Genomic DNA, 27,500 nt, shown 5'->3' on the forward strand with positions numbered 1-27,500 from the left:
ACACACACACACACACACACACACACACACACACACACACACACACACACACACACACACACACACACACACTCGCACTTACACTCACACGAACACACTCGCACTTACACTCACGCAAAATACACACAATACACACGCTCGCACTCACACTCACACACAATACACACATATACTCGCACGTGTACCCAGACGCGGCTGGACAAGTTGAAGTCGCGAAAGCTGCAACGTTCGACGGAGCAGCTCGCTGTTGTCTCCAACCTCTTCATGTGAGAGCAATCGCAACGGGTGGTGGAGTGCTGTTGGTTTTTTTTTTTTTTTTTGAAGGGGGGGGGGGTGTTGCGTGTTTGGGGTTTTCCGCTCTTTCGTGGCGTTATGCATCCACCACCATGGCATGCATGGTCGGGAGCATGCGAAAGCTGTTGCATTCACTTGCTCCACGCCTCTGTACCACTCACACCTGGTCATTTCCTCAAACACGCACACACACACACACTCACACATTCACATCTCATCGCCATCACCATCACCATCGCCATCATCATCATTTCATCACCATTAGGCGGCGTGCGCCAGATGCGCGCGGGCGCCTCCACAACATCTTCAGCGTTTCGCTGCCCCCATATTGGCAGCTGCAGCGTGAACTCGCACAGGTTGGTCATCTGTTGTGTCGTGCCGTTGCCAAGTTGTGTGCAACCCAGCGTCCATTTGCACTTGCACTGCTGTGTCCCTCCTGCCTCAGGACCGTGTGTCATTGCACATGTTACCCCAAATGTGCTGTTATCACAACATCCACACACACGCACACACGCACACACATATATATGCCCGCACACATATGCACACACATACACATGCACACACATGCACACACATGCACACATGCACACACATACACATGCACACACACATAAATATGCACACATATGCCCACACACATGTACATCCGCACACACACTCTCTCTCACCCATTCACGCCCATCAACCAACTCCGGCCCCCCCCCCTTCTACAAACAGCGGTACATTACGATTGGGCTGCACCGGGATGCGCTGGTGCTGTATGAGCGACTTGAGCTGTGGGAGGGTGTCATCACAGCACATCAGCTCCTGAACCAGGACACCACTGCAGAGGCCATTGTTCGCGCCCGCCTCGACGTCGACCCAAACAAGTCAGTGCCTGCTGGTGGCGGTGGTGGTGGTTGTTGTTGATGTTGTTAAGTTGTTTAAGTTGTTGTTGTTGTTGTTTAAGTTGTTGTTGTTGATGTTGTTAAGTTGTTTAAGTTGTTGTTGTTGTTGTTGTTTAAGTTGTTGTTGTCCTTCTTGTTGTTGTTGTTGTTGTTGTTGTTGTTGTTGTTTAAGTTGTTATTGTTGTTGTTTAAGTTGTTGTTGTTTAAGTTGTTGTTGTTGTTGTTGTTGTTGTTTAAGTTGTTGTTGTTGTTGTTTAGTTGTTGTTGTCTTGTTGTTGTTGTTTAGTTGTTGTTGTTGTTTAAGTTGTTGTTGTCCTTGTTGTTGTTGTTGTTGTTGTTTAAGTTGTTGTTGTTGTTGTTGTTGTTGTTGTTGTTGTTGTTGTCAATGGCAGAGTTTGACCTGAGCTTGCGATCCCCCACCCACGATGACCGTGCCTCACATTGCATCACGATCCAGCGCGTCGCTGTGGTGTGCGCTTGGCGAGATTACGCGCAAGGAGGAGCACTTTACAAAAGCGTGGGAGATGTCTGGCGGGCGCCTTACAAAGGCCATGCGACTCATGGGCCTCATGCTGCTCAGACAGGTGCGCCAAGACTCCTGCGTGTTTAGGAGTAGGGGAGGGAAGGGGGACTGCAGCAGGCATTGCTTTTTGAGTTTTTGTGGTGGCTGGTGGAGTTTTGTGCTTACGTTTGCGATTAGGCCTGTGCTTGTGATTATGTCTGTGTTTGCGTTCTCACTCGCTTTCTCTCACTTTCGCATGCCACACGCTTCTCCCCCCCCCCCCCCGCGCCATGCCCGCTGCTGCTGCTGCTGCCTTGCGGGCAACTGCGCACCGCTGCCATCCACCTGAATTCAGGCTGAGCACGCCCTGGAGTCGCGAGATGAACTCAAGACAGACAAGTACAAGCGCGCCATGGACTGCTTCGAAAAGTGAGTGGGCGGCGACGAACGGGGGCTGTGGTGCTCCTGAATTGACACTGCTGCAACCACATGTGTCATACGTCTATCCCTCACCCCTGCCTCGCTGCACCGCTGAGTCTCTACACCCTCAACCTCCTTGCTCCATCCACATCACCCCTTCTTGACACCACATATCCCCCCGCCCCAACTGCCACCATCTCGGCAGGTGCCTGAAGCTCAACTCGCTGCAGGCTGGCGTGTGGTTCTCGCTCGGCTGTGCTGCGATGCGCATTGACGATCACGCCACGTGCACGCGCGCATTCCGTCGCAAGGTGGAGATTGATGACTCGGACTTTGAGTCCTGGAACAACCTCGCCAACGGATACGTGCAGCTCGGTGACAAGCGCCGCGCCTACTTTGCCTTCCACGTGCGTTGTTCGTGTGGATGTGGTTTGGGGGGGCGGGGAGGGTGTGTGTGTGTTTGTGTGTGTGTGTGTGTGTGTGTGTGTGTGTGTGTGTGTGTGTGTGTGTGTGTGTGTGTGTGTGTGTGTGTGTGTGTGTGTGTGTGTGTGTGTGTCTCTAACACAAATGGCGCACGTGTGTGTGTGTGGGTGGGTGGGTGGGTGGTGGTGTGTGTGTGTGTGTGTGTGTGTGTGTGTGTGTGTGTGTGTGTGTGTGTGTGTGTGTGTGTGTGTGTGTGTGTGTGTGTGTGTGTGTGTGTGTGTGTGTGCACAACATCACGCCTGCCGCACTCGCGCCAACTCAACCTCGCTCCCTCCACTCCCACTTCCCCGCCCTTGCCTTGGGTGCAATCTTGACACCACTCTTTCATTGTGCACTGTGCAGGAGTCGACCAAGCGGGCGTTTGACAACTGGAAGGTGTGGGAAAACTACAGCGCCATCGCCGTGGACGTGTGCGCGTTCTCGGAAACAATTCGCAGCATTCACCGTCTGATGGAGCTCAAATCAGCGTACGACGACTGGCAGGTGCGTTGCATGTTGTGAGTGTGTGCGTGTGTCATTGTGACACAAACACGCGTGCTTGTACAACTCACGTGCTTGTACGCGTGTTTGTGCTGTGCATGGCCCCACCTTCCACCCTCCACCCCTCCTCCCCCCCCCCCCCAAATTGTCGCATTCACCCGCTGACAATCACTATTTTTTGTTGCGGTGTACAGGTGCTCGCTGCACTTACGCAGGGCGTGCTCAACAACGTGCGTGATGTGGAGGGCCGCGAGTCGAAGCAGTTCACCGACAAGCTGGCGGAGGTGATGCAGAACTTGCGCCACATCACGGTCTCAGACTATCGTGTGTGGCTCGTTGCCGCTCGCTTCTTCAACGGCATCGGCAGCCACAAGGAGGTGCGTGTGTGTGTGTGTGTGTGTGTGTGTGTGTGTGTGTGTGTGTGTGTGTGTGTGTGTGTGTGTGTGTGTGTGTGTGTGTGTGTGTGTGTGTGTGTGTGTGTGTGTTTAAGACGCCAATCGAACTTGCTGTGCGTTGCTCGGGGGCGTAGCTACTGCTCACATGTGCACCTTCCAGGCGTACGATGCAAGGCGCAACGCGTACCAGCTTGCAAAGGCCGCCAAGGGCTGGGAAAAGGATCCACACGCCGCCACCCGTGTTGTGGAATGCCTCCAGGACATGGTGGAAGGTGTGTGATGGGAGAAGGGCTCTGTGCGTGCGTGCGTGCGTGTGTGTCTGTCTGTCTGCGTGCGTGCGTGTGTCTGTCTGTGTGCGTGCGTGCGTGTCTGTCTGTGTGCGTACGTGCGTGTGTGTGTATGTGTGTATCTGTCTGTCTGTCTGTCTATCTGTCTGTGTGAATGCTTCGGGTGTCTGTTCATCAAACTGTTTTCTTGCCGCATTTGACCGTAGCGTTCACACACACACACCTCACGCCCATGCGGCCAACGCTCACGTACACGCACATGTGCAGGCAACGCTGAGGGCAAAGCCGTGAAGGAGATGAACAGCTGCAAGCTGATGATCAAAGGCGTGGCCAAGACGCTGAGCATGGCCGTGGACAAGGGGTATGGTGGAGAAGAGATGCAACAGCTGCGCGACCGCACACAGCAGCTACTGGACACGGCGCAGGCCTTTGTCGAACAGCACAAGGAGTGACGTGTGTGTGTGTGTGTGTGTGTGTGTGTGTGTGTGTGTGTGTGTGTGTGTGTGTGTGTGTGTGTGTGTGTGTGTGTGTGTGTGTGTGTGGAGTAGACGCCACGTGCTTGCGCCTGCTCCCACTTGCTTCCACGTGGCTTGTTGTGGTCCACCTTTCAGCGCTTTTCAGCTTACAGAATTAGACGTGAACGCTTTGTGTATTTGGTGACACGGGGAACCAAACGTACAGAATGCAATGGGTGACATGCACGCATACACACACACAAAGCAAAAACATACAAACACAATCATGTGGTCTTGGTCGGCTGTTGTTGTTGTTGTTGTTGCTGATGTTGTTGCTGATGCTGTTGCTGTTGTGACTGTTGCTTGGGAGTGTCTTTGAGGCGGGTTGCAATGTCCTTGCTCAGGCTGCGCAACTCGCGCGGTAAGCCAGCCCAGCCCGTGTTCATCGGGTACACAAACTGGCCATCCTCCACCTCCTGGCTCACAAGCAGCCAGTGCGGGCAGTTTTGGCGCACGGGCACGCGCTCCGGCGCATCAGGAGCACCGTCCACGGCCAGGCACACGGGGATGGTGGTCACTGCAATGAACGCAACATGTGCAGCATGAAGAAATGAGATGAGGGCGGGTGTGTCTGTGTGTGTGTGTGTGTGTGTGTGTGTGTGTGTGTCTGTGTGTCTGTGTGTGTCTGTGTGTGTGTGTGTGTGTGTCTGTGTGTCTGTGTGTCTGTGTGTATGTGAAAAACACGGAAGCACAGCACAAACATGACCACACGAGCAAGGGCAAAGGAGTACACCAAAATACGACAGCAAACGAAAGTAAGCGCACACACGCACAAACACTCACACACACACTCACACACACGCACACGCACACACTCACGCACACGCACAAACACGCACACACACGCACACGCACAAACACGCACACACACACACGCACGCATACATTCGCACTTACCGCCGTGCTGTTGCTGGAGAGCGAGGGAGGTGTCGTGGAACTGTGGTGGGATTTCGTCCTTGGCATGCTCGTGCTTCAGCTTGGCAAAATACAAAGCAATCGCCGTGGCATTCTTCACCTTGCCCGGAACCTCGTCCACATTGCTAAACGTGCTCACGCCCGCCACAAAGAACGGCGTGCCTTCCAGTACACGCGAACTCACGGGTGCACTCTCATCGCCAATCAACTTGCTGCCCACAAACGCCGTCGCCTCGTCTTGCCACATGGCAGCGTGCTTGGGAACACCAGTCACCAGCATCTGCACCGGGTACACGCACTCGCCAACATCGGCCGGCTCCCTAAACCCGCCAGGATAGAAATCACACGGCGGCAGCGGAGGCAGTGGTGCTGGGTCAGTTGTATTGTCCTCGCGCGTCCCATTTCCGTGAGGCGGTGGCGGTGGCAGTGGCTGCGTTTGACCTTGGCTGTCAAGGAAGCCTCGAGCAGTCCAGCCAACAGCGCAGCCAGCGGCAAAGATGCACAGCACCAGCACCAGCCCGTTGCCGTGCAGCCAGCCATCTCCCGTCCTGCGCGAGGAAGAAGAAGGAGGAGGTGAAGGAGGTAAGGGGGAAGAGGAGGTGCCCCTCTCCTTGGCGCTCTTCTGTCCGCGGCCGCTGCTGTGGCTGCTGCCGCTCAGCGTCTTTCGCATGCTCTGTCTGTGCATATTTCCCGTGCACGATGCGACAATGCTGAATGCTGTTGCTGTGCTGTTGGGGTGCGCATGTGAATGGGGACGACGACAAAGAAAGCACTGTTGGGGTGGTTGGCTGGTCGTGTTGTTGTATCTCAGTCGCTCAGTGGTCAAGCTTGCAGGCACACCAAAAGTGTGTGTCACGCTTCAGGTTCTGACGTGGCAACCAACGAAATTCTTTTGGAAACATTCGCTAATATTCTTGAAAGACGAAGAAGTGCGCGTGAGCAATTCTGTTGCCAGTGCCATGACTCATTGGATCTGACTGTGCGTTTCTGCGTGCTGCCAGTGCTTTAGTGCAAGTAGTGCACACGCCACAAGCCACAAGCAACCAGTGGTCTCTTGCGTGTTTGTTGTTGGAAGAAGTGCGCACCTTTTTTGTTCCACCGTGCACTGCGTGGAGCTTTGTTGTTGTTGCTGTTGTTGTGTTTTGTCTCTTGTCTGTGGTTCATTTTTTTCCCTGCATTTCCACTGAGACACTCACACACGCACACGCACACGCACACACGCACACACACACACACACACACACACACACACACACGCACACGCACACGCACACACGCACACACACACACACACACACACACACACACACACACACACACACACACACACACACACACACACAGCACAGACGCAACCCGGTCGGGGTGCCAAGCTCAAACACGCTGCGACTGAGACGAAAAGGAGCAAGCGCCTTAAACGTCCACAACAAGCGACGACACCTCAGAAAATGATTGGCACCCGCAACGGCCTGCTGGCAGTGTCGGTGATCGCCGTCGCGCTGCTGTCCATGCTCTGGTCCAACAAACAGTACTCGTCCTCCTTTGGCGGCAACATCGACGACCTCGACGATTTTCACCTCCTCCTCACAGAAGCGCAAAAGAAGGTGCAATCCACAGCAGCAAATGTGCTCTTCCTGGTCGACTCATCTGGATCCATCAGCGCTGACGAATTCGACAAGGAGATCGAGTTTTGCAGGCAGTTTATGCAGAAGGTCAACACCAAAGGCGCCGTCTCCCTGTTTGCGTCCCAAACCAAGTTTGTCACCCAGGGCTTCGTCAACCGCATCCCATCAAGTACGCAACACGTGCATGTCCAGATGCTGCTCCGACCTTGAGTGCTTTCGTGAACTACATGTTGTTGTTGTTGTTGTCTGTGTCTCTTGGTACACCTCCACCCTGTGTTGCAAGCATCAGTCCTCACCACAGCAATTTACTTGTCGTTCGCGTCTTCGTTTGGCGGCTTTGCTCTCCCTGCTCCGTCTTCCTCTCGATGCCTTGTTTGGCATGCGTGTTGACAGATGTCGAACGCATCTCAGGCTCCACCGACCTGGCCGAGGGTGTAAAGGAAAGCTTGGAGCATTACGTCGGCAACAACGCGCCTGTCGTGCTCCTTATCCTCACTGATGGACAGGCAGATGACATCGACGAAGCGGTGGAAGTTCTGGACAACAAGGCGCACAACGTCGTCCTCCGCGTCGTTGTTGGATTTGGCCAAGCAAAGCATGATTACCTTCAACGCATTGCAGCTGGCGGACTCACCTTCAGGTCAGCTTGATGAGCGACGAACGTCCGCTTTTCCGTGTGGATATGTGTGTGTGTGTGTTCTGCTTTGTGAGGATGGAATGAGGGTGCTTGCCTCTCTTTCGTGTGGGCGCTGCTGTGGCAGACGGTGGTTTGACTCAAAACCTTTGCATCTCTGCTTTGCTTGCGCTTGCTCCCTGCCAACGCGCTTGTCATCATCGTGCCTGCAGAGGTGCTGACATTCATCAAATCATCGACATGCTGGAGAAGGAGAACCAAAACCCCATCAAGCTGCAGCTGCTCAACTTTCGGGGCAGTTTCACGTCGGGGACAGACCTGTCCACAATGACATACAGCGGTACTCTCCGAAACGCCGATCAGCTTCGTCCGACCACGCCCGACCTCTTCCTTGAGCTCTCCGAGTCAGACGAGACAGATTTCCTCAAGGGCGGGTTCTTTTTCAAGTTGCCCAAAGTCCTGCAACCCGGTGAATCGATCACCGTCACCTTTGACGTTCCAGTGCGAAACCCTGCTCGTGGGGAGATCTCCTTTGCGCAAGTCCCCTGTACGCTTCAACTCCATGCAAGAGATCCAAGAACCCACACCCCTTACATCCTGACGCACAGCGGTGTCGCTCTTCCTACGAGTGAGTTCAACAATGCATGTCCTCGTGTACTTGTGTTTTGCGAACCTGTACGGGTGCTTGTGTGCTTGTGTGTGTGTGTGTGTGTGTGTGTGTGTGTGTGTGCGCGCGCACTTGTACTTGTACCTGTACGAGGGTGCAAACATGCAAGTCGTCGTGTGTCTCGACAACTCTTCAAAAGCAATCAGGCTCATCGAACGCTTTGCACTGACCCGCTTGATACTTGAACAGCCATCTTCGCGCCATACTTTGCCAGTCTCCAATTCTATGACTACAAGCCACGTTTCATTACGCTTGTGGGGCCTGTTAGGAACGGTAAGGCGGATCACGAACTGTTCGCACGTGTTGGTGTACTTGTGGGCGGGGAAGAAGGCGATGGGAGCGTGTTTCAACCATGCACCTGCACGTTTCTGAACGCACAAGCAGTGGCGTTTCCAAAGGTGGCTGCAAGCCAAGTACTCACAACTGGGGTGTGCGCAAACTACTGATTTGCTTGCAGGCAAGACAACTTTTACAGACATCTACTGCTATGGTGCAAAGTCCTCAAGATCAAGGAACCTGGATGTCTGCGGAAACGGCACCACAGAGTCTTGCACCCGTGAGAATGCCCTTCATGGCAAAATGCTGCCACTAAAAATCATGGACACGTTCGGTATCGAAGAGCGTGATGTGGACACGGTTTGGTCTGAGGCCTACATCCGATGTGTTCTCAAAGGCTGCTGCACGAATACAACCCTGAGTGAAGCGCGGGGATGGTCGCAGTACGGTATGCCCCAGTGCGATCCAACACAGCACAAGGGTCCAGATGCGGTCATTTTTGTGCTCAAGATTGTGGAGAGCGACCCCGCGATGATGCAAGTCCTGAGCCGAATCGAGGATGTGATTGTCCGCTCATCTGACGTGAAGCGCGTGCCCATCTTCATTGCCTTTACGTTCCTCAACAAGCTGAGCTCCTCCGCCAAGGAGCGGCTGCGTGAACACGCCGTGGCGCAAATCAAGCAAGCTGGCCTCAAGTTCATCGACCTTCAGCGTGTCTTCTTCCTGCCGACGGACAACAACGGACAAACAAGCTGCGAAGTGACCAAGCCCGTGTTTGCCATGCTGCATGACGCGGTGCGTGTCATTCAGTCCCAAGAGCCAGAGCCTCTGGGCTTTCACTACTGGCTCTACGCACAGTGGCAGCTCTCAACCTGGTCGGAGGTGTTTTACACCACATTCAGTGTCGTTGTCATCGCTGCGGCCCTGCTTGCAGGTTACGTTGCCCTGAAGCCTGCACAACAGCCACAGAACTTGAAGCCTCAGCAGCAGGAAGGCGGTACCCGCAAAGGCAGACATGGTGGTGGTGATGACGACGACAAAAACGACGACGACCGTGATCCTCCTGCGGCTCAAGTTACGCAGGATGCTCGTAACGGAGTAAAGGGAAGTGAAGGAGAAAAGGAAGAAGAAGGGCTATCGGCGCGGACCTCAGCAGCAACTGGCAGTGCCAACGACAGACAGGGTCAAGGCAGCACCAAACACGGCTCGACAACGCCTGACAGTGGCACTGAAGAAACAGACAACGGTGCCCATGAAGAGGGCCAAGACACCACGCGAGCAGCTACGGCAGGCAAAACCTGTGACCTGGGAATGGACTGATCGTGATCTGACGTCTCTCCACCACACAAAACACACACACTCTCACTCACCCTTCCTTTTTGTCTTTTCGTGCTGCTATCGTTGTTGTTCATCCCACCACTTAGCCACTTCCACCTCCCTTACGTTGCACACCATCCACTCTCCTCTTGTTTTCCTTTCATTTCCTTCGCCCTGCTTTCGTTGACACGTTTCCTTTCTTTTTTCCTCACCCCCCCCCCCCTTTGCTCCTCGTTCTACCTTGCATGGTTGCTTCTTTTGAGATCGTTTATGTTACACAAGGTCTCTGCCATTCCCATGACTGCTTCAGTGGACACCCGCACATTACACACACCACCACGCCAAAACCGCACCAGCAAGCAATGCGAACATCTTCAGCTTCCCTTGGCAATTCCCTCCCATTCTCCAAACAAACACGCACACCACATTGCGAGCTAGCACCTTGGGCATCGAATGAGGCCAATTTCGTTGCAGACGGTACAGCGGAGCGCCTTGTTCTGTGATCCGCTGTGATCGAATGGGTGGGCGATGCTCTTCTTGGAGCCTGCAAGCAACGGTAGGAGCAAGCAGTGCGGGCCCCACAAATGGTGGTTGTGGCGGTGGAAGAACAACGGTGAACCAAGAGTCATGAACGAAGCGTCATTCAAACAGATACAAAAAAAAAAGCTTTGTTTCTTCTGTGCTGTTCCGTGTACAGTTCCAAGTCACACACACACGCACGCACGCACACACACACACACACACGCACGCACACACGCACGCACACTGCTCACCTTGGCACCAAGTACAGTTGATGAAGCCACGTCCACCGCACGCGGAGCACTCCTCGACCGGTTTCTCTTGCTGTGTTTGGCGCGAGAGGAAGAGCAGGCAATGAACGAAGAGATATTCAAACAGACACATAGAGTACATGCTTTTCAGCTCACACATACACGCGTGTCAGAGAGCCAAAGCAAACACGCTCACCTCGAATCCCTGCAATGTCGGCTGCAGCTCTCCGGCTTCGTTCATCTCCATCACCCGTTTGTAGTCCTGCACACAGTGTGCGTGTGTGTGTAAGTGAGAGAGTGTGTGTGAGTGTGTGAGAGAGAGTGTGTGTGTGTGTGTGAGAGAGTGTGTGTGTGTGAGTGAGTGAGTGAGTGTGTAAGTGAGAGAGTGTGTGCAAGTGAGTGAGTGAGTGAGTGTGTGTGTGTGTGTGTGTGTGAAAGAAAGCATGCAGCAGCAGATAACTTCCTTCCTTCCTTCCTTCCTTGCTTGCTTGCTTGCAGGCAAGCCGTGTGCGTGTCAGGCGAACAACTGTCACAGAACAGACGCACACGCACGCACACACACACACACACACACATTCACACACGTTTCTCCTCCCCCTCCTCCTCCAAATGCACTTACCCCAAAGTGGATGCCGTTGACAAACACTTGCGGCACGGTTGCGCCGGCTCCACATCGCTTCTTCAGCTCGCTTGCATACTGCACACACGCATGGCGAGAACAGGGTGTCAATCAAGACACACCTGAGGCTGGCAACGGCTCATACAAAATGTGTTCACCCAGCACACTCCCTCCCTTCCCCAAGGTGGAAACTTACACCAGCATCGAGGGAGATGTCCTTGTACACGACCTTGAGCCGCAGGTTGTACAGCAGCTGTCGCCAGTCAGAACATCGAGCAGAGATGCACATTGCGCTGTTGTGAGGCACTTGCGACTCATTCCCAGAACACGCACAACACCTCAAATACAGTCCCCCTTGTTCCAAACACACCGCACACCACACACAACCTTCTTGATGTCTTCACATCGCTGGAAAGTTTCTCGCACAGCCTGTACCCCCGAGATGTACACGACAATGCTGCCATCCCGCTCCTCCTGTCGTTGACATCGAGCGTCAGCGAGGGTCAACGGAGAGAGGGGAACACTACGCCACACACTGAGGTGATGCCAGCAGAGAGAGCGGAAGAAAAAGAAGAAGGAAGAAGACCGTCATCATGACACTATGACAGCCACACACACACACACACATACACATACACATACACATACACATACACATACACGCGCGCACACACACATGCACATACACCACACACCTCGTAGATGCGTGAGAGCTCGTCGTCCTGAAGTGCGACGCCGCGGTGCGTGAGGACCTCCAACTTGGCGCGCACGCCATGCCGCTTGCCTCGAATCGTGCCCGTGGTGCTGCGGATGGACCTCAGCACCTCATCTGCGACGATGAGCAGTGAGTGGAACACACAACAGGCAAGGCGTGGGAGTGGAGTTCAACGCGCTGTGCGAGAATGGGCTGCGCAGCAAAGCACGAGCACATGTTTCATGTTCACACACACACACACACAACATGCAACCTGTACCTGCTTCCATTGGCGTGCCGGTGTCTTGTCGCACAAACGCACCGCGTGACACCTGATTTCCAGTCAGCACCTCCACCCGCGTTGGCTGCAGTACAAGGGACAGGCCACACATGCAGCACGCCAAGCGCCAATGGTGAGCGCGCAGGCATGGCAGTTGAATTCGCTGGCACGGCAAGAAGAAAGAGCAGGGTGGGGCATCAGAGTCATGTCCCAAACCTTCTGGCGGGCGGATGCTTGGCCACCTTGCCCCGAGTCTTTGTCTTGACCATGTTGCCAACGCTGCAGTACGCTCGGTTGCTGTGCAAAGCAGATTTGATAAATGTTGGAATCGCAAAAGGATCACACGTGCGAATGTAGATGCGGGTGTACACATACACACACACACACACAACAACAACAAACACACAAACATACACATACACACACATACAACACACACACACGCACACAAACATACACACGCACACACACACGCACACACACACAAGCACACACCCGTACACAACACACACACACACGCACATCGGAGGTTGATCGAGGTGCCATGAGCGTAAAGCCGGGCTTGCGACGGGAGCCTGGGATCGCGAGTAACGACAACGCAAGCGTGTGAGAGCGAGCGTGCATGTGCTCGCGCAGTGGTTCACAAAGGCCTCCACGAAACCACAGGAAATATACACGAACCTGTTCCGGCATCTTGCTTTGACGCATCATCTTGTGGTGGTGTTCCTGCGCGTGTGTCTTCGCTGCGATTGGCCGTCGTCTCGCCGGGGAGCGCCGTGTCATTGCCAGTGGCCACTGTCTCTGCTTCCTCACTCAGTGTTGTTCGACCCAACTGGCCCGCCACTGCATGCAAGCACAAGGATGATAGCGTCAGCACAAATCCACACAACGGTACACCAGCAAAGCGCTGGAAAAAGATGGTTATAGGGTGTAGAAGCAGTGTACAGCACCCAAGACAACAACAGGGCGCACACTGCACTTGCAAGCTAGCATGCTGGCGTACACAGCGCACCATCTTGTGCGCGCGTCGACGTGCGAGGGCCTGCTGGGATCATCGCGGTGAGCGATCCACGGGTGATTGGCGTGGGCTTTGCTTCCTCCACAAACTGCACTCGCGATGTCACTTGCTCTCTCCCCGAGATGGACCCCTTGTTGCAGCAACAAAAGTGAAAGTGTTCGTGAGAGCCCCGAACAACATGTTGTGTCACGTATATGATGTGTGCACCGAACACAGGCAGGCAGACAGGCAGGCAGACACACAAACACAGTCAGAAACAAACTCACCAACAAGATCCCCCTTCTCTCACACACCACACCACAACACATAGGACTCACCGGCACGGTTGATGTTGACGAGGACGATTGGGAGGATGTGGCGCGGTGCGCGGTTGCCACGCGCTCTGTGAGCGACTGTGCCGTCTCCGTGACGAGGATAGGCGTGTGGGGGCCTTCCCCTGCGCCCGTGCTAGCAAAGACTGCGTGTGTGCGCGTGCGTGTGTGTTTGTGAGAGAGTGAGTGTGTTTGTGAGAGAGTGTGTGTGAGAGAGTGTGTGTGTGTGAGTGACAGACAGAGAGAGACAGAGAGAGAAAGTGAGTGAGTGAGAGTGTGTGTGTGTGAGTGAGTGAGTGAGTGAGTGAGCGAGTGAGTGTGTGTGTGTGTGCGTGTGTATGTGTGCGTGTGTGTGTGTGTGTGTCAACCGTCGTGCGATATTCGCAGGTCCGCACGGTGTGCAACAGGTGTACGCGGTCGTCATATAGAAGGGCACCAGTACAGCAGGGTTGACTGACTTTGGAAGCGGTACGGGCGGCCTGAGAACAGGTGCCGTGCCGTGTAGGTAGTTGCTGTGGCGGGCAGGCTCACTTCCACATAGTCTGCTCGTGATGGATCATCATAGAAGAGACTGCAGTGCAGTGCAAACAGAACAGAACAGAAGGGATAACACGTGTTGAGCGCTAGACGGCTGGAAGAAGCGGCTTGTCGCACTGCACAGAGTCCCATACAATTCACTCTCTCTCACACACACACACTCAAAAACACACACACCACATGCACACACATACACACACACACACACACACACGCACACACACACACACACACACACATACATTCCCAACGCACTGGAAGGATGTGAGGGGTCCATGTGGCTGTTTTGGCGGCTCCCAGGCAACGGTGATCGTATCTGTGGTCCGCGCAGTCACGCGGAAGTTCTGCGGGCTGTCTCCAGGGGCAGCTAAGCAAGCAAGCGCAAGGGCAGGAGTCAGCCCGCACACAAATCGTGAGTGCAGTCAGTGAACCTTGTCAGTGGCAAAAGTCATCTCCTTGCTATGTGGGAATGCATAAGAAGTTTTTTCGAACAAGGCAGCATCAGCCTCTCAAGCAACACAAGCACCATGCCGAGATACAACAGCCCAAGGCAACTTCACCCCCTCCTCCAACCTGGGGGCGTGCGCACGGTGATGGGCGCGGACTTTGGCCCGTCGCCGGTGACAAGGCCGATGGTCTGAACGCAAAACTGGAGCACATGGCAGGTAGCGCATTTGGAGAAAAACAAAAGTCAAAAGCAGCTTGCCTGCAGGCAACGTGCGTGGCTAATACCAGCAGAGAGCAAGCACACCAGCAACACTACATGGCCCCTCAACTCGAGCCAAGGTGTGGTTGCCCTCAACTCAATCCGTCCATCCTTGTGGTCTCTTGTCGCACCTCGTACAGCGTGTATGGCTTGAGCTGGCCTGCCCTTGCCTCTGTGACGTCCTTTCCCTCGGCGACCTTTGTCCAATGGGCGTCGTCAGCCTTTGGGCGCCGGTACAGGCGGTAAATGTGGGAAGATGTGGATGCGCTCGGCCGATCCCAGGTCACCAGCACATCCGTGCAGCCCACGACCGGCTGCCCTCGCAAGTTCTGCAGCAGGTGGTAGCACGAGAGCAGAAGAGCACAGCTGTTGATCAGCACAGGACCGTCAAAGCGTAAGTGCTTAGCAGTGCCACTCGAGGCAAGAGAAAGCGGCAAGGCAGAGCTGGAGGAGTGAGAGGATGCAAGCAAGCAACGCAAGCAAGCAGTGCCAAGAAGAAGGAAGCAGGGGACACTGTCGCTCCGCCGTCTACCACCGACCACCCACTTCAACGACGTGCAGGGCGGTTGTTGCCATCTTTTGTTGTTGTCCTTCTTCTGTTTGCAAGTTGTGAAGATTGTGGACAGGAGAGCAAATATTCTTTCGTACCTTGATCAAGCTCACATCACAGCACACACACCTGCACACACACCTGCACACACACCTGCACACACACACACACACACACATACACACACACACACACACACACACACACACACACACAACCATAAACAGCAGACCACCATGGACGATGATGGGTGTCATGGACGGCGGTTACCGCTGGGTGTGATTCGGGAACGCGTGCAGGCGCTGTGCGACGCGCTTGGGCTCAACAACAATGGTGCCCGCAACGCGGTTGGCCGGCTTGCGTCCGTGGCCAGCGGCAGCCGGCCCCTGCGCATCGTGGGCTTGGGCGCAGGCGCTTGGGGCGCCGTGTTCATGGCCATGCTGCAGGAGATGTACGGGCAGGCGCCAGACCTGGTGGACATTACCATCTGGCGCCGTGGCGGCCGCACAGTGAGCAAGGAGGTGGTGACGCACGTGATGGATGTCGTCAACGCAGACGAGGCTGTGTTGCGGCGCCTGCGCAACAGCAGCGTGTACCTCAAGTACGTCTCCGCTCGGCTTGGCGACCGCACCCTCACAGCCTGCGAGATGCTCCGCGACGGCTTTTGCCTCAACCTCCCAGACTGCCCTCTTTGCCCCTTGAAGGTGCGCACGTGTGATTGTGTGAGTTTGTGCACGTGTGTGTACGTGTGTGTATGTGCGTGCGTGCGTGCGTGTGCATGAGTGCGACTGGGGCACGTATTCTGTCTGTTTGTGTACGCCTGTGTGCGCGTCTGCGCGCAGACTCGCGTGTACATCGAGTAGAATCGTGCAAGTGCGGCCAATACTCGACTGTGACATTCACCACACGTTCCATGAACACTTTCCCCCTTTTCCAACCCTTCCTTCACAGGTGACAACAGAGCTGGAGGAGGCCGTGTACGACGCGGATGTGATTGTGAACGGGCTGCCATCAACAGAGACGCGCGCGGTGTTTGAGAAAGTGGGGCGCATCCTGAAGCAGACACGCAACAGGGACAACCCCATGCCCTTTGTCATATCCTTATCCAAGGGTGTGGAGACGCGGCTGGAGCCCCATCCGCACATCATCACGCCAACCCGCATCATCCACGAGGCTGGCGGCGTGCCCATGGACCGCTGCTTCTACCTCGGTCAGGCGCGCGCGCTTGTGTGTGTGTGTGTGTATGTGTGCGTGTTTGTGTGTGTGTGTGTGTGTGTGTGTGTGTGTGTGTGTGTGTGTGTGCGTGTTTGTGTGTGCGGGATGTATCCCTTGACCACTGCTGTGTTTTGGTGCGTCCTGACACCCCCCCATCCAATCAAACACACACACTCAACTCCCCCCCCCTCCTTACCACACCCCTTCCCCTCCCCCCCCCCCCCACCACATCTGACGCACACAGGCGGCCCGAACATTGCTGCTGAGATTTGGCGCGGGGAGTACGCAAACGCGCGCATCTGCGGCGGTGTGCGGGCGGTGCGAACGGCTCTGGCAGACTTTATCCGGAACGACAATTTTGTGGTGTGGACAAGCCCCGATGTGATCACGCACGAGGTGATGGGCGGCCTGAAGAACGTGTATGCAATCGGCATGGGCATCACCACGGCAGCCACCAACAACAGCGCCACAAGCAAGGCCGTGTACTTCAGCAACGCCGCAGCAGAGATGGTGTTCATCACGCGCCTGCTGTCAGAACGGCCAGACGACCTTCAAGGACCACTCCTCGCAGACACATACGTGACGCTGCTCAAGGGGCGGAACGCATGGTACGGCGAGCGGCTGGGCCGCGGGGAGCTGTGCCCGAGCATGGGGGATGTGGTGCCTGGGAAGGGCCTGATCCAGGGCATCTCCGCTGTGCACGCCTTCCACGAGCTGCTGAGCGACGAGCGGGTGCAGGTGTTTGACTGCGACGCCCAGCGGGCCGTGTCCCCCGTGGAGGTGCTGCCCATGCTGCGGCACCTGAAGGAGATGCTCTCACGCGACGACGACGACATGGCAGCTGCCACCCGCCAGTTCATTGCAAAGCTCAAGGACGCGTCGGCAACCGACCCTGCCCAGCGGCTGCGCACAGACAACCTGTACTGTGCCATGCTCACGCGCCTCCCACACGAGATTGTCGTGGAGGATGCGGATGGCGGTGGCGATGGTGCGGGAGTGGCTGATGGCGGTGCTGGTGTTGGGCCGGAGCAGCGGCATCGGAACAGGTCGTTTATCGGCGGCGCAGACGAAGCAGAGGAGGACATCAACCCCCACTTCACAAAGACGTGAGGGAGGCGTTAGCAAGGGGGTGAGGAAGGCATGGACATGTGCATAGGTGCAGGTGGCTAGCTGCTGGCTTCCTTCCTTTCTTTGTGTGTACATGAACGTTGGGTTGTGGCCCTGATGGGAGGTTCGACCTTGACATTTGTGGTTCAGCGAGCGTGCGTCGTCGTTGGATTTTAGAAGGTTGTCGCAGACTTCGTAAAGATTGACTGACATACGATGGTTGAAGAGACTCAACGCAGAAAGACGGACAGGCTGACAGAGATTGGAGGGTTGCAGGGGGTGGGAGGAGTTACTCGCAGGACAAAGTCGGGTAAACACACACACACACACACACACACAGGTACGCAGACACAAACACACACATGAACACACATGAACACACACATGAACACACATGAACACACACACACACACACACACACACACACGCACACACACACACACACGGCGTTTACATTTCCAAGGCGCGCTTGCCATTGACAAGCAGAGCTGCAGAGGCAATGGCGGCAACAAGGCCGGCAGGCATGAACTTCTTTGCCTTGGCGGCCCTAGAGAATGGAGAACGCGGGCGAGATGAGAAGCGATGAGCGGTGAGAAGCAGCGAGGAGGGTGTATTGCGTGAAGAATAGAAACGTAGGCAGCAGAGCAGGGTTGGTGGCGACTGTTGCTTTTTTAGTTTAGCACCAGCTACAGCACGCACGGTACACCGACCTGCGACCCATCACGATGGCGAGCACGAGGGAGAGCAGAATCGCAGTGTTGATGCCAGCGCTCTCATTGCCGGACCGAATCAAGTAGCTGCGTTCACATCAAACATGTGTGCGTGTGTGTGTGTGCGTGTGAGTGAGTGTTTATGAGTGCGTGTGTGCGTTTGTGTGTGAGTGAGTGCGTGTGTGTGTGTGTGCGCGTGCGTTTGTGTGTGAGTGCGTTCAACCTATTTGCGACAGTGCATGTGACATCGCTTTGCAGACAGTTACAACAGCTTCCATCAACACACACACATAACAACCATAGCTATCTTACCCAGTCACGGCATAAGCGAGGCCACTGCCACCACCAGCGATCCTTTGAACGGAAACATGCGCATGTGAGTGTGTGAGTGTGTGAGTTCGCTTGTGGGTGTGTGAGTTCGCTTGTGGGTGTGTGAGTTAGCTTGTGAGTGTGTGAGTTCGCTTGCGAGTGTGTGAGTTCGCTTGCGAGTGTGCTGTCACCAATGTCAAACTGTGCACACAGTGCGTGCATTTGTCCCACCCTCAACACACACACACACACACACACACACACACACACACACACACACACACACACACACACACTCACTCACTCACGCGCGGGTGCGCGCGCGTCAATTGACTGACAGGGATGGAAGGGACTTCTTCTTGAGGTAGCCCATGAGGCCGCCAAAGGCGACCACAGCACCAAACACCGTGTTCAGCGTCGCAGTGTCCATCATCGTTCATCGTCGTCGTCCTTCCTCTTCCAAGGCCTTCTTCTCGATCAATTTGTGGTGTCGTGTATTCATTTTCCACGCTGCTCTGCTGCTGCTGTGCTGCTTCTTTCGTGCCACCACAACGCCAACGCGACACACAACTTTCCACCCACCGCTTCCTGTCCCCCTCAACCCCTCCACCACGTCGTCTCGGATGCCAAGCAGTCGAAGCTTCCTCTGGGTTGGTTACCTTGAAGCCACAACAAGGCGTGAACACACATGCCACACACACATCACGCATCACACACATTATCCGACAAGGGACCAACACGAATCACTTGTCGCATCCCACAATTCACGTGTTGCTTCTGTCTGTTTGTGTTTGGCAATTCATCAGCACCATGATGAACAAGCATGGCCATGCGTGCATGAACAATCACTCCCTGTCTGTCCAACTCAACCCATTTGCACACATCCTCCCGCGCCTCTCACTCTCTCACGCTCTGACGCCCGCACACACACACACACACACACACACACACACACACACACACACACACACACACACACACACACACACACACAAATCCGTCATATGCTTCTGGCGCGCCATGCTGCTGCGTTCGTTCTGTGCGTCGTTGTTGTTCACCGTGCAGGTCATCACGACCACCGGTGCCGCTGCTTTTGCAGCCGGCATCATCATGGCCAAGATCATGTTCCAGGTGCGCCTGTGCGGTTGTGTGTATATACATGTATGTACGTGTGTGTATCTACGTGAATGCGTGCGTGCGTGTGTGTGTGTGTTTGCCGCTTTCGTTCGTTTATGTGTGCGCGCACTTTTTCTTACCTCACGCATGAACCCAAAACACACACACACACACCACACGCACACACACACGCACGCACACACACACCACACGCACAACCTTTCATTCACACCCTCCTCTCTCCCAAACGCGCGCACACACACTTGCCCCAGTCGACTGGGCTGGGAAGACGCGAGGCAGCGTCGGACCAGAACAGCCGCCCACAGCACCACCCACGCGACGCAGATTCAAGGCGGCGCATCGTGCACATGACCCCGAGCGTATTTGAGACGCTCACGCACCAAGACTGCCTTCGCTACCTGGCAGAGGCCGGCATCCCACAGTCGCTGCTCGACTCTGTGCCGGAGTGCGTGGACGGGGCCATCATGATTGAGTGTGCAACCCCAGACAAGTTCAGCTTCTCCACGGCCGACAAGCTCTTCTGGGTGCAGATTGAGAACTCGGACGCGTGCAAGCGCATTGCCGCTGTTCTCGATGAGATGATTGCCGCACATCCGCACGACCTCCCACCAGATGCCGCCTCCCCTTCACACCCGACGCCCGCACCACAGCCCGAAACCCCGCACTCGGTACTGCATGCGTGCTTGCAAGCGCCCGTACATGCACGTTGGTGCACGTTGGTGCACATGTGCGAGTGTGAGTGTGTGCTTCCGCGATCCGTCTATCCCCATCCATCCATCCATCCATCCATGTATGCATACATGCTGACGATGTGCACATCCACCACCACCACCACCACCACCATGTCTCCCCCCCCCCCACTTCGCCAGAACTATACGGTCACGAGCAATCGCTGCGGCATGATGTCGAACGAGCCATCTGCATTCATGCACACGTGGATTGCCCGCGCCGAATCGAATCCACAGCAGCCCATGATGGATGTACGTTGCTATCTTGCTTGGTTGCTCGCTTGATTGCTTGTTTGCTTGCTTAGCATTGGCAGTGGCATGTGTGTTCCTTTGCGGTTCTTGTGCTGCATTACAACAACCCTTGCCTGGCGTAGCTATGCCGCTGCCCACCTCATCATGCTTTCATCACACACACACATGCACACACACACATGCAAACACACACACACATGCACACACATGCACACACATGTCAACACGCACACACATACACACTGCCCTCACCAATCACCCCTCAACCCCCCTCCACCCCCTCTTTTCTTCCCCCTTCCACCCCTGTGGCCAGATTGGGTGTGCATATGGTGTAGCGACGCTCGGTGCGCTTGAGAAGGGCGCGCGTGTCATTGCCATTGATCTGGAGCCAAACCACCTCGCCAGCGTGCAGACAGCAGCACAGCACCGCAACATCCCCAAGGCGCGCCTTCGCTGCATTGAGGGCGGGGTGCCGGAGACGCTCGCTGAGCTGAGGAGCGGCAGCGTGTCGCACGTGCTCGCCGCCAATGTGTTTCACTTCCTCTCCCCAACCGCCCTCACCCGCACGTTGAAGAGTCTTCACCGCGTCATGGCGTCGGAGAGTTTCCTCCACATCCAGGTCGACTCCCCGTTCATGCGCGGCCTGGGCGCGTTTTATTACGTCTATGCATTGCGCAAATTCCTCGGGCACCACTTTCCGGGCTACCTTCCCATTCCGGAAAGTCTTCAACGGCACATGTTTCCAGACTACCTGCACGTGCGCCGCTACCAGGTGATGGATGCGGATGTACTGCGCGCGGCTGTTGAGCGCGCTGGGTTTGAGATTGTGCGCGCCGGGTACGAGCCCGTTGATGACGAGAGCGACATTCTCGGCATTTCCCTCGACGGCCGCGAGAGCACCGTCGTTGTCGCCGTCAAGAGATGATTGGCATCATCACTGCTGGTGCTGCTGCTGTTCGTGGTAGCGCTCATGATGGTGTTTTGTGCTGCTGTTGATGTCTGTGGTGTCCGTGGGGGATGCTGCCACTGTTGCTGCTGATGATGATGAACGTTGAAGCTGTCGCATTGGTCGCTTCGCGTGATCATGGATGCACAGCCTGTGCTTCATCGTCTCAGCATCCCACCTCCCCCCAAAAACACACACACACACACACCTGAATGGCCCTGCGTATTTGTATTCTCTGTTTGTGTGGTCCCTTAGCTGAAATGAAAGATATGTCCTTGCATGTGTGCGCCCCTCTTCCTCTGCTTCGCTTCTCGGCCTCCTTCCCCTTAGGCGTGCTTGCATGCACACGTGGTGATGACCACCCTTCCCAATCACTCCCTCTCCCTCGCCTCTGTTTTGTCATTATCCCGGTCTGCCCTCGCTGCCATGGCCAGCATCATCATCATCATCATCAGCAGCAGCATCATCATCAGCATCATCACCACCAAGCACCTTTGCCACGTCTTTCCTTCTTGTTGTCTATTTGCCACCCTTGTCCCGTGTGTATGCAAGTGCGTGCGTGCGTGCGTGTGTGTGGTTGACCAACCGTACAAACCGCCCACTATCTACACGTTAGCAAACACGCGAGAACAAAGATGGGAGACAAAAAACCAAACACAAAGAGGAGCGAGAAACGACACATCACAACCAAGAATCATCACAAGAACAACAACACGACACGAGATGAGTAGCTACCAACTGAACACGCACACAGCATCTGTCACACTCACCGCACTTCAACACCCACACCCACACCCACACACCCACATCCACACAGAGACACATAGACACACACAGACACACACACACAGACACACACGTGCTCACGCCTCACGCAGGCGCGTTAAACTGGAAGTTGCGCGTGCGCTGGAAGAACGAGCCGAGCAAGAAGCCGAGGTTGCCAAGCGGCGAGTCAAACGCGAGCGTGATGCACTCCGTCAACGCGTCGTAATGCGCAGCGCCATGCACAGCAAACTTGGCGTCCGGAAGCGCAAGCAGCTCCCGAATGAGCAGACACATGAGCGGCGTCCACACCTCCCGCGTGTCCTTGGTGATGGCGGTGAGGAAGTGGTCGAAGGTGGACGTGCACGTGGCCAGCAGTCGTTGCTCCACATCACCATGCACGTCCGCACGGTTCTTCGCCTCGTAGATGCGGAAGAGAATGCGCAGCGCACACGCCAGCGCCGTGGTCTCCTGCTTGAGCAAGTTTGGCTTGGACCTGTTCTTCATAAACCCGGCCTTCCACAGCCGCGTGCGCAGCTCCATGTTCAGGTTGAACTTGCGCGCAAATTCGTGTGACCGCAGCAGGCAGTCCAGCAGCACCAGCAGCCGCGGCGACGTGAGCCGTTCAAACATCTCCCCCGCCTCGTCCAGCGGCTGGCTCAGCGCAAGCTGCTGCGCCGCCACACGCGCGCTGGTCAGGTCTGTCTGGTGCTTGCTCGGCGTCAGCGGGACGTCCTTGAGTGTACGGTTGTGCACCACTTGTGACGACGGCTTTGTGGAGGACAGCACAATCCACTCCACCGTCTGGATCAGCTCGAGCTGCACCACGCTCTTGATGACAATGGCATTGAACAGCTGCTGCTGGTGCGCCTTTTCTCTGCTCCGCTGCTCCTTGCTCGTCATTCGCGGCCGCCCCTGCTGCTGCTGCTGCTGCTGCTGCTGCTGTTTGGGCGATGGTTTGCTTGGCGAGGCCTTTGTTGGCGTGGCCTTCTTGCTTTCCTTTGAAGATGGCGTGTCGGCAACAGCAACGGCTTCCTTCTCTTCCCGTTCCTCCTCTGCGCCCTTCTGCTCTGTTGCTTCAGCACGCTGGTGTTGCGCCTTTGCCGTCGCGCCATCCCCGCCATCCGTTTCCGCTGTGTTCGCTGCGGCTGCTCCTGCGTCTGTGCTCCCCGTGCCAGAATCACCCGTCTCACCAGCAACCGCAGAGCTCACAGCAGCAGTAGTAGCAGCAGTAGTAGCAGCAACAGCAACAGCGGTCCCGTTGGCGCCGTTGACCGATGCCTTGTCAGCCCCACTCAGGTCTCCGCTGTCGTGTGCATCCTCAACCACACCAGCGCCCAGCTGCTGCTGTTGCTGTAGTTGCTGCTGTGGAGACGCAGCAAACTCGTACAGCTCCTTCGGCGCCGTCTGGTCAAACAGGTTGCTGATGGTGCGCACAGCAAGCTCCCACGTCGTGTCCTCAAAGTCTGCACCGTTGTTCATCACGAGAATGTGCAGGCATTCCGTGCCAGCGCGTGCCAGCTGCTCGTTCTCTTGCATAATGCACCAGGTGATGAGGGTAAACAGGTCGTCAATGACACAATCCTCCAGCGTTTTGAAAAACTGCGACACAACGTCGATGATGGAGCGCAGCGCGTGCGTGCACGTGGTGGACATCCACTCGATCCGCTCCTGCTGAGATGTCATGTCCTGCAGCTTCTTGCTGTCGAAGATGCGGAACACCACGCGGAACAGGTCCGTCCACCACTGCGACAGAAACGTCTCACCGTACGTCTTCATCACCTCAAACATGACCGTGAGCGCACGCGTACGCACGTCCATCTTGCAGCGCGTGATGATGCGCGAGAGGCCAAACAGCACAGGGAACCACCCTTTCACCCAGATCTTCGGCTCGCCCTTGTCCTCCTCCAGCGGGTTGACAAACAGGTCGGGCGCGTCCGCCACCGTCGTCGCACACACGCGCAGCTGTCGAATGGCCTCCATGCTCAGCTCGGGGAAGTGCGTGTTGCACGCAAACTCCGTCAGGCAGTTCACGGCGTCCATGAACGACGCAGCAATGAGCGACGCGCGGTGGTCGTTCCTCTTGGAGAAGTACTGGTCAAAGATGTGCTTGGTGGTGGTGAACGCCATCGTGACAATGTTGCGGTCCGTGTCAGCGGCGGCGAGCGAGAACACAAAGAAGATGTTCTTCCACCCGGAGCGGATGTTGTTGGCCTTGGACTGCACCATCTGCGCAACGCACCGCACAACCATGTCCCTGACGGAGAGGTCGCGTGGAAGTGTGTGTGTGTGGGGGGGGGGGGAAGTGTATACGAGTGCGTGCGTATGTGAGAGAGAGAGTGTGTGTGTGGGGGGGGGGTGTATACGAGTGCGTATGTGAGAGAGTGTGTGTGTGAGAGAGTGTGTGTGTGAGAGTGTGTGTTGTGTGAAGACACAGGAAGACACAAACACACAAAAACAAAGACACGCAAACACACAAACAGACACATACACACGCAAATCAAGCATGAACGCGAATCGGTGCGCACCTGATGGCGACGGCCTTGTTGTGTTGCATAATGTACTCAAAGGGGCGGAGGAAGTCCTTCTGGAAGCTGTAGTTTGCCAACTCGCCCTTCTCCAAGAACTTGATGGAGAGCTGACGCAGGTTGTCCACGGCAAAGAAGGCGACGTCTTGGTTCTGCATGCACCCAACGCGGTTGAAGTGCTCGCCCATCACCGCCCAGATGTGCGCCCACTGGATGCGCACGCGCTCCATGTTGTAGTACGCAATCTCAACCTGATGTCATCAAGTGAGGCGGCGGCGGCAGTGGTGTGTGTGTGTGTGTGTGTGTGTGTGTGTGTGTGTGTGTGTGTGTGTGTGTGTGTGTGTGTGTGTGTGTGTGTGTGTGTGTGTGTGTGTGTGTGTGTGTGAATGACGTCGAAAGAAAGAGGAAGGGGTGATAATAAGAAGTGTGGTTGCATGCTGCAGAGCTGTGCAAACGTAAAGAAGCGGGAACAAGCGAGTGCACAGACGATAGCACAGACGCACAGCCAGAACCACATGCGAACAAACACCAATTTCCCTCTCCTTCCACACGCTGTCGCTTCCGCAATGCACGCACCGTCTTTGTGAGGGTGTACTTGCGGGGCGGGTTGTAGTGTGTGAGCTCGTACATGGACACTTCGCACAGCGCGCGCACAAAGTCGACCACGGCCGTGCCGTTGAGGTTTCGCGACAGCATGAAGATGCGATCCGTGGCCACCACAATGTCCTGCGACGCCGTCTGCGAAATGGCCTCTGCGTTACGCGCCCGCTTCCCAGCGCCAACTGCACGCAAATGAACGTGGTATCATTCGTGGTGAGCGGAGGGGAGAATGTGTCAGAGAAAGACAATGTGCGTGTGTGTGTGTGGATGTGGATGTGGATGTGTGAGGGCGAGTGAGACGTACAAACACACGTTGTGTGTGTGTGTGCGCGCGTGTGTTGACCGCTGCAACAACGCAACTTACCGATTTGGACGAGTTCAAGCTGGCTGATGCAGGCGAGAATGTCCTTCCACGAATCCTGCAGGAAATCGCCCTCCTTTGCAGCCACATCTGGCAATCACACGCAAAGGAATCGTGATGAGTGGAGGTGGTTGTTGCAGTTGTGGTGATGAGGGGTGGTACAACACTCACGCAAAATCGCACACACACACACACTTTCTCTCTCTCTCTTTCTCACACACACGTACATACTCCCGCACACACACACACACACACACACACACACACACACACACACACACACTGTCTCACACACATGCAACAGAGCAAGAACGTTCACGAGAGCGTCACAACTCACCGAGGAGGCAGCGGATGGCGTCGACGTTCTTCCCCTTGATCTCGTGTGGGGACGACAGGTTGGTGAACTTGGCCAGCGCAGGCACAAACGCGCCGCGCTCAAGATCCATGCTGAAGATGCAGGCAATGTGGATACACAGGCGCAGGCCCTCCAGACACAGATCCACCACGTGCTGGTCGTTGGTGGAGTTGAGCGGGATGGTAAACGCAGCCATCAGCGACGTCCACACAACCTGTGTGTTGGGTGAGCGAGCGAGTGAGTGAGTGAGTGAGTGAGTGTGTGTGTGTGAGTGAGGGAGTGGGTGGGTGAGTGAGTGAGTGTGAGTGAGGGAGTGGGTGAGTGAGTGAGTGTGAGTGAGTGAGTGTGAGTGAGTGGGTGAGCGTGTGCGTGTACGTGCATACTTGTGAGCGAGTGGGAGGAGGTGGCGTCCACCCATGCTGTACCTTGAACATGGGGCGGACGTGCTCGACGTGCGTCGCGCGGAGGAACCGCTTGGACGATTTCCCGGTGCCGGCGCGGGTCATCGCCGCCTCGGCGCTCGCCTCAATGTTCTACAGACCAAGAAAGTTGGAGGAAGGGGAAGAGAGCAAGCGGTGGTGTCAGCAAAGGCACCAGAGGAGGTGACGTCCGACATCAAACTGCATTCCAATGCGTTACACTACTTCACTCAGCAACACAACACAGCACTACACACGTACACAGCACCACACACACACACGTACACAGCACCACACACACACACACACACACACACACACACAATGGCGTACCCTGCGTTCCTCGTGGTAGAGGGCTTGTCGTGTTCGGGCGTTTGTGAGCTGCTCGACGGCGGGGCGCGGGGCTGCAGTGCCGCCCTTGAGCCGAATCTCCTGCTTGGCAATGTCGTCGTAGATGGACGTGACAAAGTCGCGCGGAAGGTCGCGGTTCTCGTTGATGCCGCGCGTCATCTTGATAAAGTCCTCTTTGGTCATCTTGCGCTTCACCTGCAGGCGGGGTTGGAGAGGTTAGGGGAGGGGGAGGGTTAAACATGTGAGATTGATGGCGTCAATGGGATGCGGAACAACCAGGCAGGCAGGCAGGCAGGGCCACGAAGCCATACGCACGCAGCCACACACCCGCTAATGTCAATCACCATGCCAATGTGCACGCGCATAAGAATGCAACACACGCATGCGAGTAGCTGCTGACCTTTGAGCTGTGGAGGTCTGTTGTGAGCATGATGATGGAGTATGCCAGCACATATGCAGCGTCAGCAGAGGCAAAGATGCCGTTGTCCTTGTACAACTCACAGTACCTGGCGCCATGGCGTGCGTGTGCGTGGG

At 55.7% G+C, this 27,500-nt stretch overlaps 8 protein-coding genes across 8 annotated transcripts in view; 4 read left to right on the plus strand and 4 right to left on the minus strand.

The window, feature by feature from the left end:
- PTSG_08224 (uncharacterized protein) overlaps positions 1-4,232 on the plus strand; it is a gene marked incomplete at its 5' end in the record, with an annotated part of 7,529 nt that extends 3,297 nt beyond the window's left edge. The window contains 10 exons of the mRNA XM_004991192.1: positions 190-266; positions 560-650; positions 1,015-1,166; positions 1,642-1,768; positions 2,042-2,115; positions 2,312-2,513; positions 2,932-3,072; positions 3,264-3,446; positions 3,625-3,736; positions 4,019-4,232. Coding sequence (XP_004991249.1) covers positions 190-266; positions 560-650; positions 1,015-1,166; positions 1,642-1,768; positions 2,042-2,115; positions 2,312-2,513; positions 2,932-3,072; positions 3,264-3,446; positions 3,625-3,736; positions 4,019-4,203 — 1,344 coding nt within the window. The 3' untranslated portion in view covers positions 4,204-4,232. The remainder of the gene's footprint in view (positions 1-189; positions 267-559; positions 651-1,014; positions 1,167-1,641; positions 1,769-2,041; positions 2,116-2,311; positions 2,514-2,931; positions 3,073-3,263; positions 3,447-3,624; positions 3,737-4,018) is intronic.
- Positions 4,233-4,381: 149 nt separating this feature from the next.
- PTSG_08225 (uncharacterized protein) lies at positions 4,382-6,018 on the minus strand. Its single transcript, XM_004991193.1, has 2 exons — positions 5,164-6,018; positions 4,382-4,783 (listed from the first exon to the last, which is right to left on the minus strand). Exons 1-2 carry the CDS (start codon positions 5,864-5,866, stop codon positions 4,491-4,493), a joined length of 996 nt encoding a protein of 331 aa, XP_004991250.1. The 5' UTR covers positions 5,867-6,018; the 3' UTR covers positions 4,382-4,490.
- A 611-nt stretch (positions 6,019-6,629) lies between these two features.
- PTSG_08226 (uncharacterized protein) lies at positions 6,630-9,703 on the plus strand (the record flags this gene model as incomplete). The annotated part of the gene is made up of 5 exons (XM_004991194.1): positions 6,630-6,975; positions 7,200-7,446; positions 7,653-7,987; positions 8,297-8,380; positions 8,565-9,703. 5 exons carry the CDS (start codon positions 6,630-6,632, stop codon positions 9,701-9,703), a joined length of 2,151 nt encoding a protein of 716 aa, XP_004991251.1.
- Positions 9,704-9,955: 252 nt separating this feature from the next.
- On the minus strand, positions 9,956-15,241 carry PTSG_08227 (uncharacterized protein). The gene is made up of 18 exons (XM_004991195.1): positions 15,182-15,241; positions 14,767-14,964; positions 14,503-14,578; positions 14,185-14,296; positions 13,851-13,963; positions 13,399-13,538; positions 13,076-13,211; positions 12,745-12,906; positions 12,586-12,638; positions 12,280-12,360; positions 12,064-12,148; positions 11,785-11,918; positions 11,477-11,563; positions 11,286-11,342; positions 11,090-11,167; positions 10,667-10,732; positions 10,474-10,543; positions 9,956-10,244 (listed from the first exon to the last, which is right to left on the minus strand). The coding sequence occupies exons 1-18, from the start codon at positions 15,209-15,211 to the stop codon at positions 10,135-10,137; spliced, it is 1,788 nt and encodes a 595-aa protein (XP_004991252.1). The 5' UTR covers positions 15,212-15,241; the 3' UTR covers positions 9,956-10,134.
- A 180-nt stretch (positions 15,242-15,421) lies between these two features.
- On the plus strand, positions 15,422-17,719 carry PTSG_08228 (glycerol-3-phosphate dehydrogenase; the record flags this gene model as incomplete). Its single annotated transcript, XM_004991196.1, has 3 exons — positions 15,422-15,889; positions 16,137-16,395; positions 16,645-17,719. The coding sequence occupies 3 exons, from the start codon at positions 15,422-15,424 to the stop codon at positions 17,508-17,510; spliced, it is 1,593 nt and encodes a 530-aa protein (XP_004991253.1). The 3' UTR covers positions 17,511-17,719.
- A 239-nt stretch (positions 17,720-17,958) lies between these two features.
- On the minus strand, positions 17,959-18,960 carry PTSG_08229 (uncharacterized protein; the record flags this gene model as incomplete). Its single annotated transcript, XM_004991197.1, has 4 exons — positions 17,959-18,055; positions 18,219-18,305; positions 18,531-18,572; positions 18,866-18,960. 4 exons carry the CDS (start codon positions 18,958-18,960, stop codon positions 17,959-17,961), a joined length of 321 nt encoding a protein of 106 aa, XP_004991254.1.
- Positions 18,961-19,032: 72 nt separating this feature from the next.
- On the plus strand, positions 19,033-22,252 carry PTSG_08230 (uncharacterized protein). Its single transcript, XM_004991198.1, has 5 exons — positions 19,033-19,177; positions 19,593-19,658; positions 19,916-20,332; positions 20,534-20,644; positions 20,958-22,252. The coding sequence occupies exons 1-5, from the start codon at positions 19,151-19,153 to the stop codon at positions 21,567-21,569; spliced, it is 1,233 nt and encodes a 410-aa protein (XP_004991255.1). The 5' UTR covers positions 19,033-19,150; the 3' UTR covers positions 21,570-22,252.
- The window catches only part of PTSG_08231 (ADP-ribosylation factor guanine nucleotide-exchange factor 2), an 11,699-nt gene continuing 6,294 nt past the window's right edge, over positions 22,096-27,500 (minus strand). The window contains exons 20-27 of the mRNA XM_004991199.1: positions 27,367-27,472; positions 26,949-27,161; positions 26,622-26,729; positions 26,179-26,410; positions 25,845-25,931; positions 25,457-25,662; positions 24,881-25,131; positions 22,096-24,609 (exon numbers count right to left, since the gene is read on the minus strand). Coding sequence (XP_004991256.1) covers positions 22,461-24,609; positions 24,881-25,131; positions 25,457-25,662; positions 25,845-25,931; positions 26,179-26,410; positions 26,622-26,729; positions 26,949-27,161; positions 27,367-27,472 — 3,352 coding nt within the window. The 3' untranslated portion in view covers positions 22,096-22,460. The remainder of the gene's footprint in view (positions 24,610-24,880; positions 25,132-25,456; positions 25,663-25,844; positions 25,932-26,178; positions 26,411-26,621; positions 26,730-26,948; positions 27,162-27,366; positions 27,473-27,500) is intronic.

This window comes from Salpingoeca rosetta (assembly GCF_000188695.1).
Source record: "Salpingoeca rosetta unplaced genomic scaffold supercont1.21, whole genome shotgun sequence".
Classification (NCBI taxonomy): Eukaryota; class Choanoflagellata; order Craspedida; family Salpingoecidae; genus Salpingoeca; species Salpingoeca rosetta.

Excerpts from the sequence above, each read along its gene's own strand:
- PTSG_08227 (XM_004991195.1), bottom strand. The coding sequence starts at position 15,211 with ATGGCAACAACCGCCCTGCACGTCGTTGAA. Across the intron at positions 13,964-14,184 it reads GGACCCCTCACATCCTTCCA|TCTCTTCTATGATGATCCAT; the intron begins GTGCGTTGGGAA and ends ACTGCACTGCAG. Across the intron at positions 12,149-12,279 it reads AAGCATCCGCCCGCCAGAAG|CCAACGCGGGTGGAGGTGCT; the intron begins GTTTGGGACATG and ends CTTGTACTGCAG.
- PTSG_08230 (XM_004991198.1), top strand. The coding sequence starts at position 19,151 with ATGCCAAGCAGTCGAAGCTTCCTCTGG. Across the intron at positions 19,178-19,592 it reads GCAGTCGAAGCTTCCTCTGG|GTCATCACGACCACCGGTGC; the intron begins GTTGGTTACCTT and ends TTCACCGTGCAG. Across the intron at positions 20,645-20,957 it reads CACAGCAGCCCATGATGGAT|ATTGGGTGTGCATATGGTGT; the intron begins GTACGTTGCTAT and ends CCCTGTGGCCAG.
- PTSG_08225 (XM_004991193.1), bottom strand. The coding sequence starts at position 5,866 with ATGCACAGACAGAGCATGCGAAAGACGCTGAGCGGCAGCAGCCACAGC. Across the intron at positions 4,784-5,163 it reads TCTCCAGCAACAGCACGGCG|TGACCACCATCCCCGTGTGC; the intron begins GTAAGTGCGAAT and ends CGTTCATTGCAG.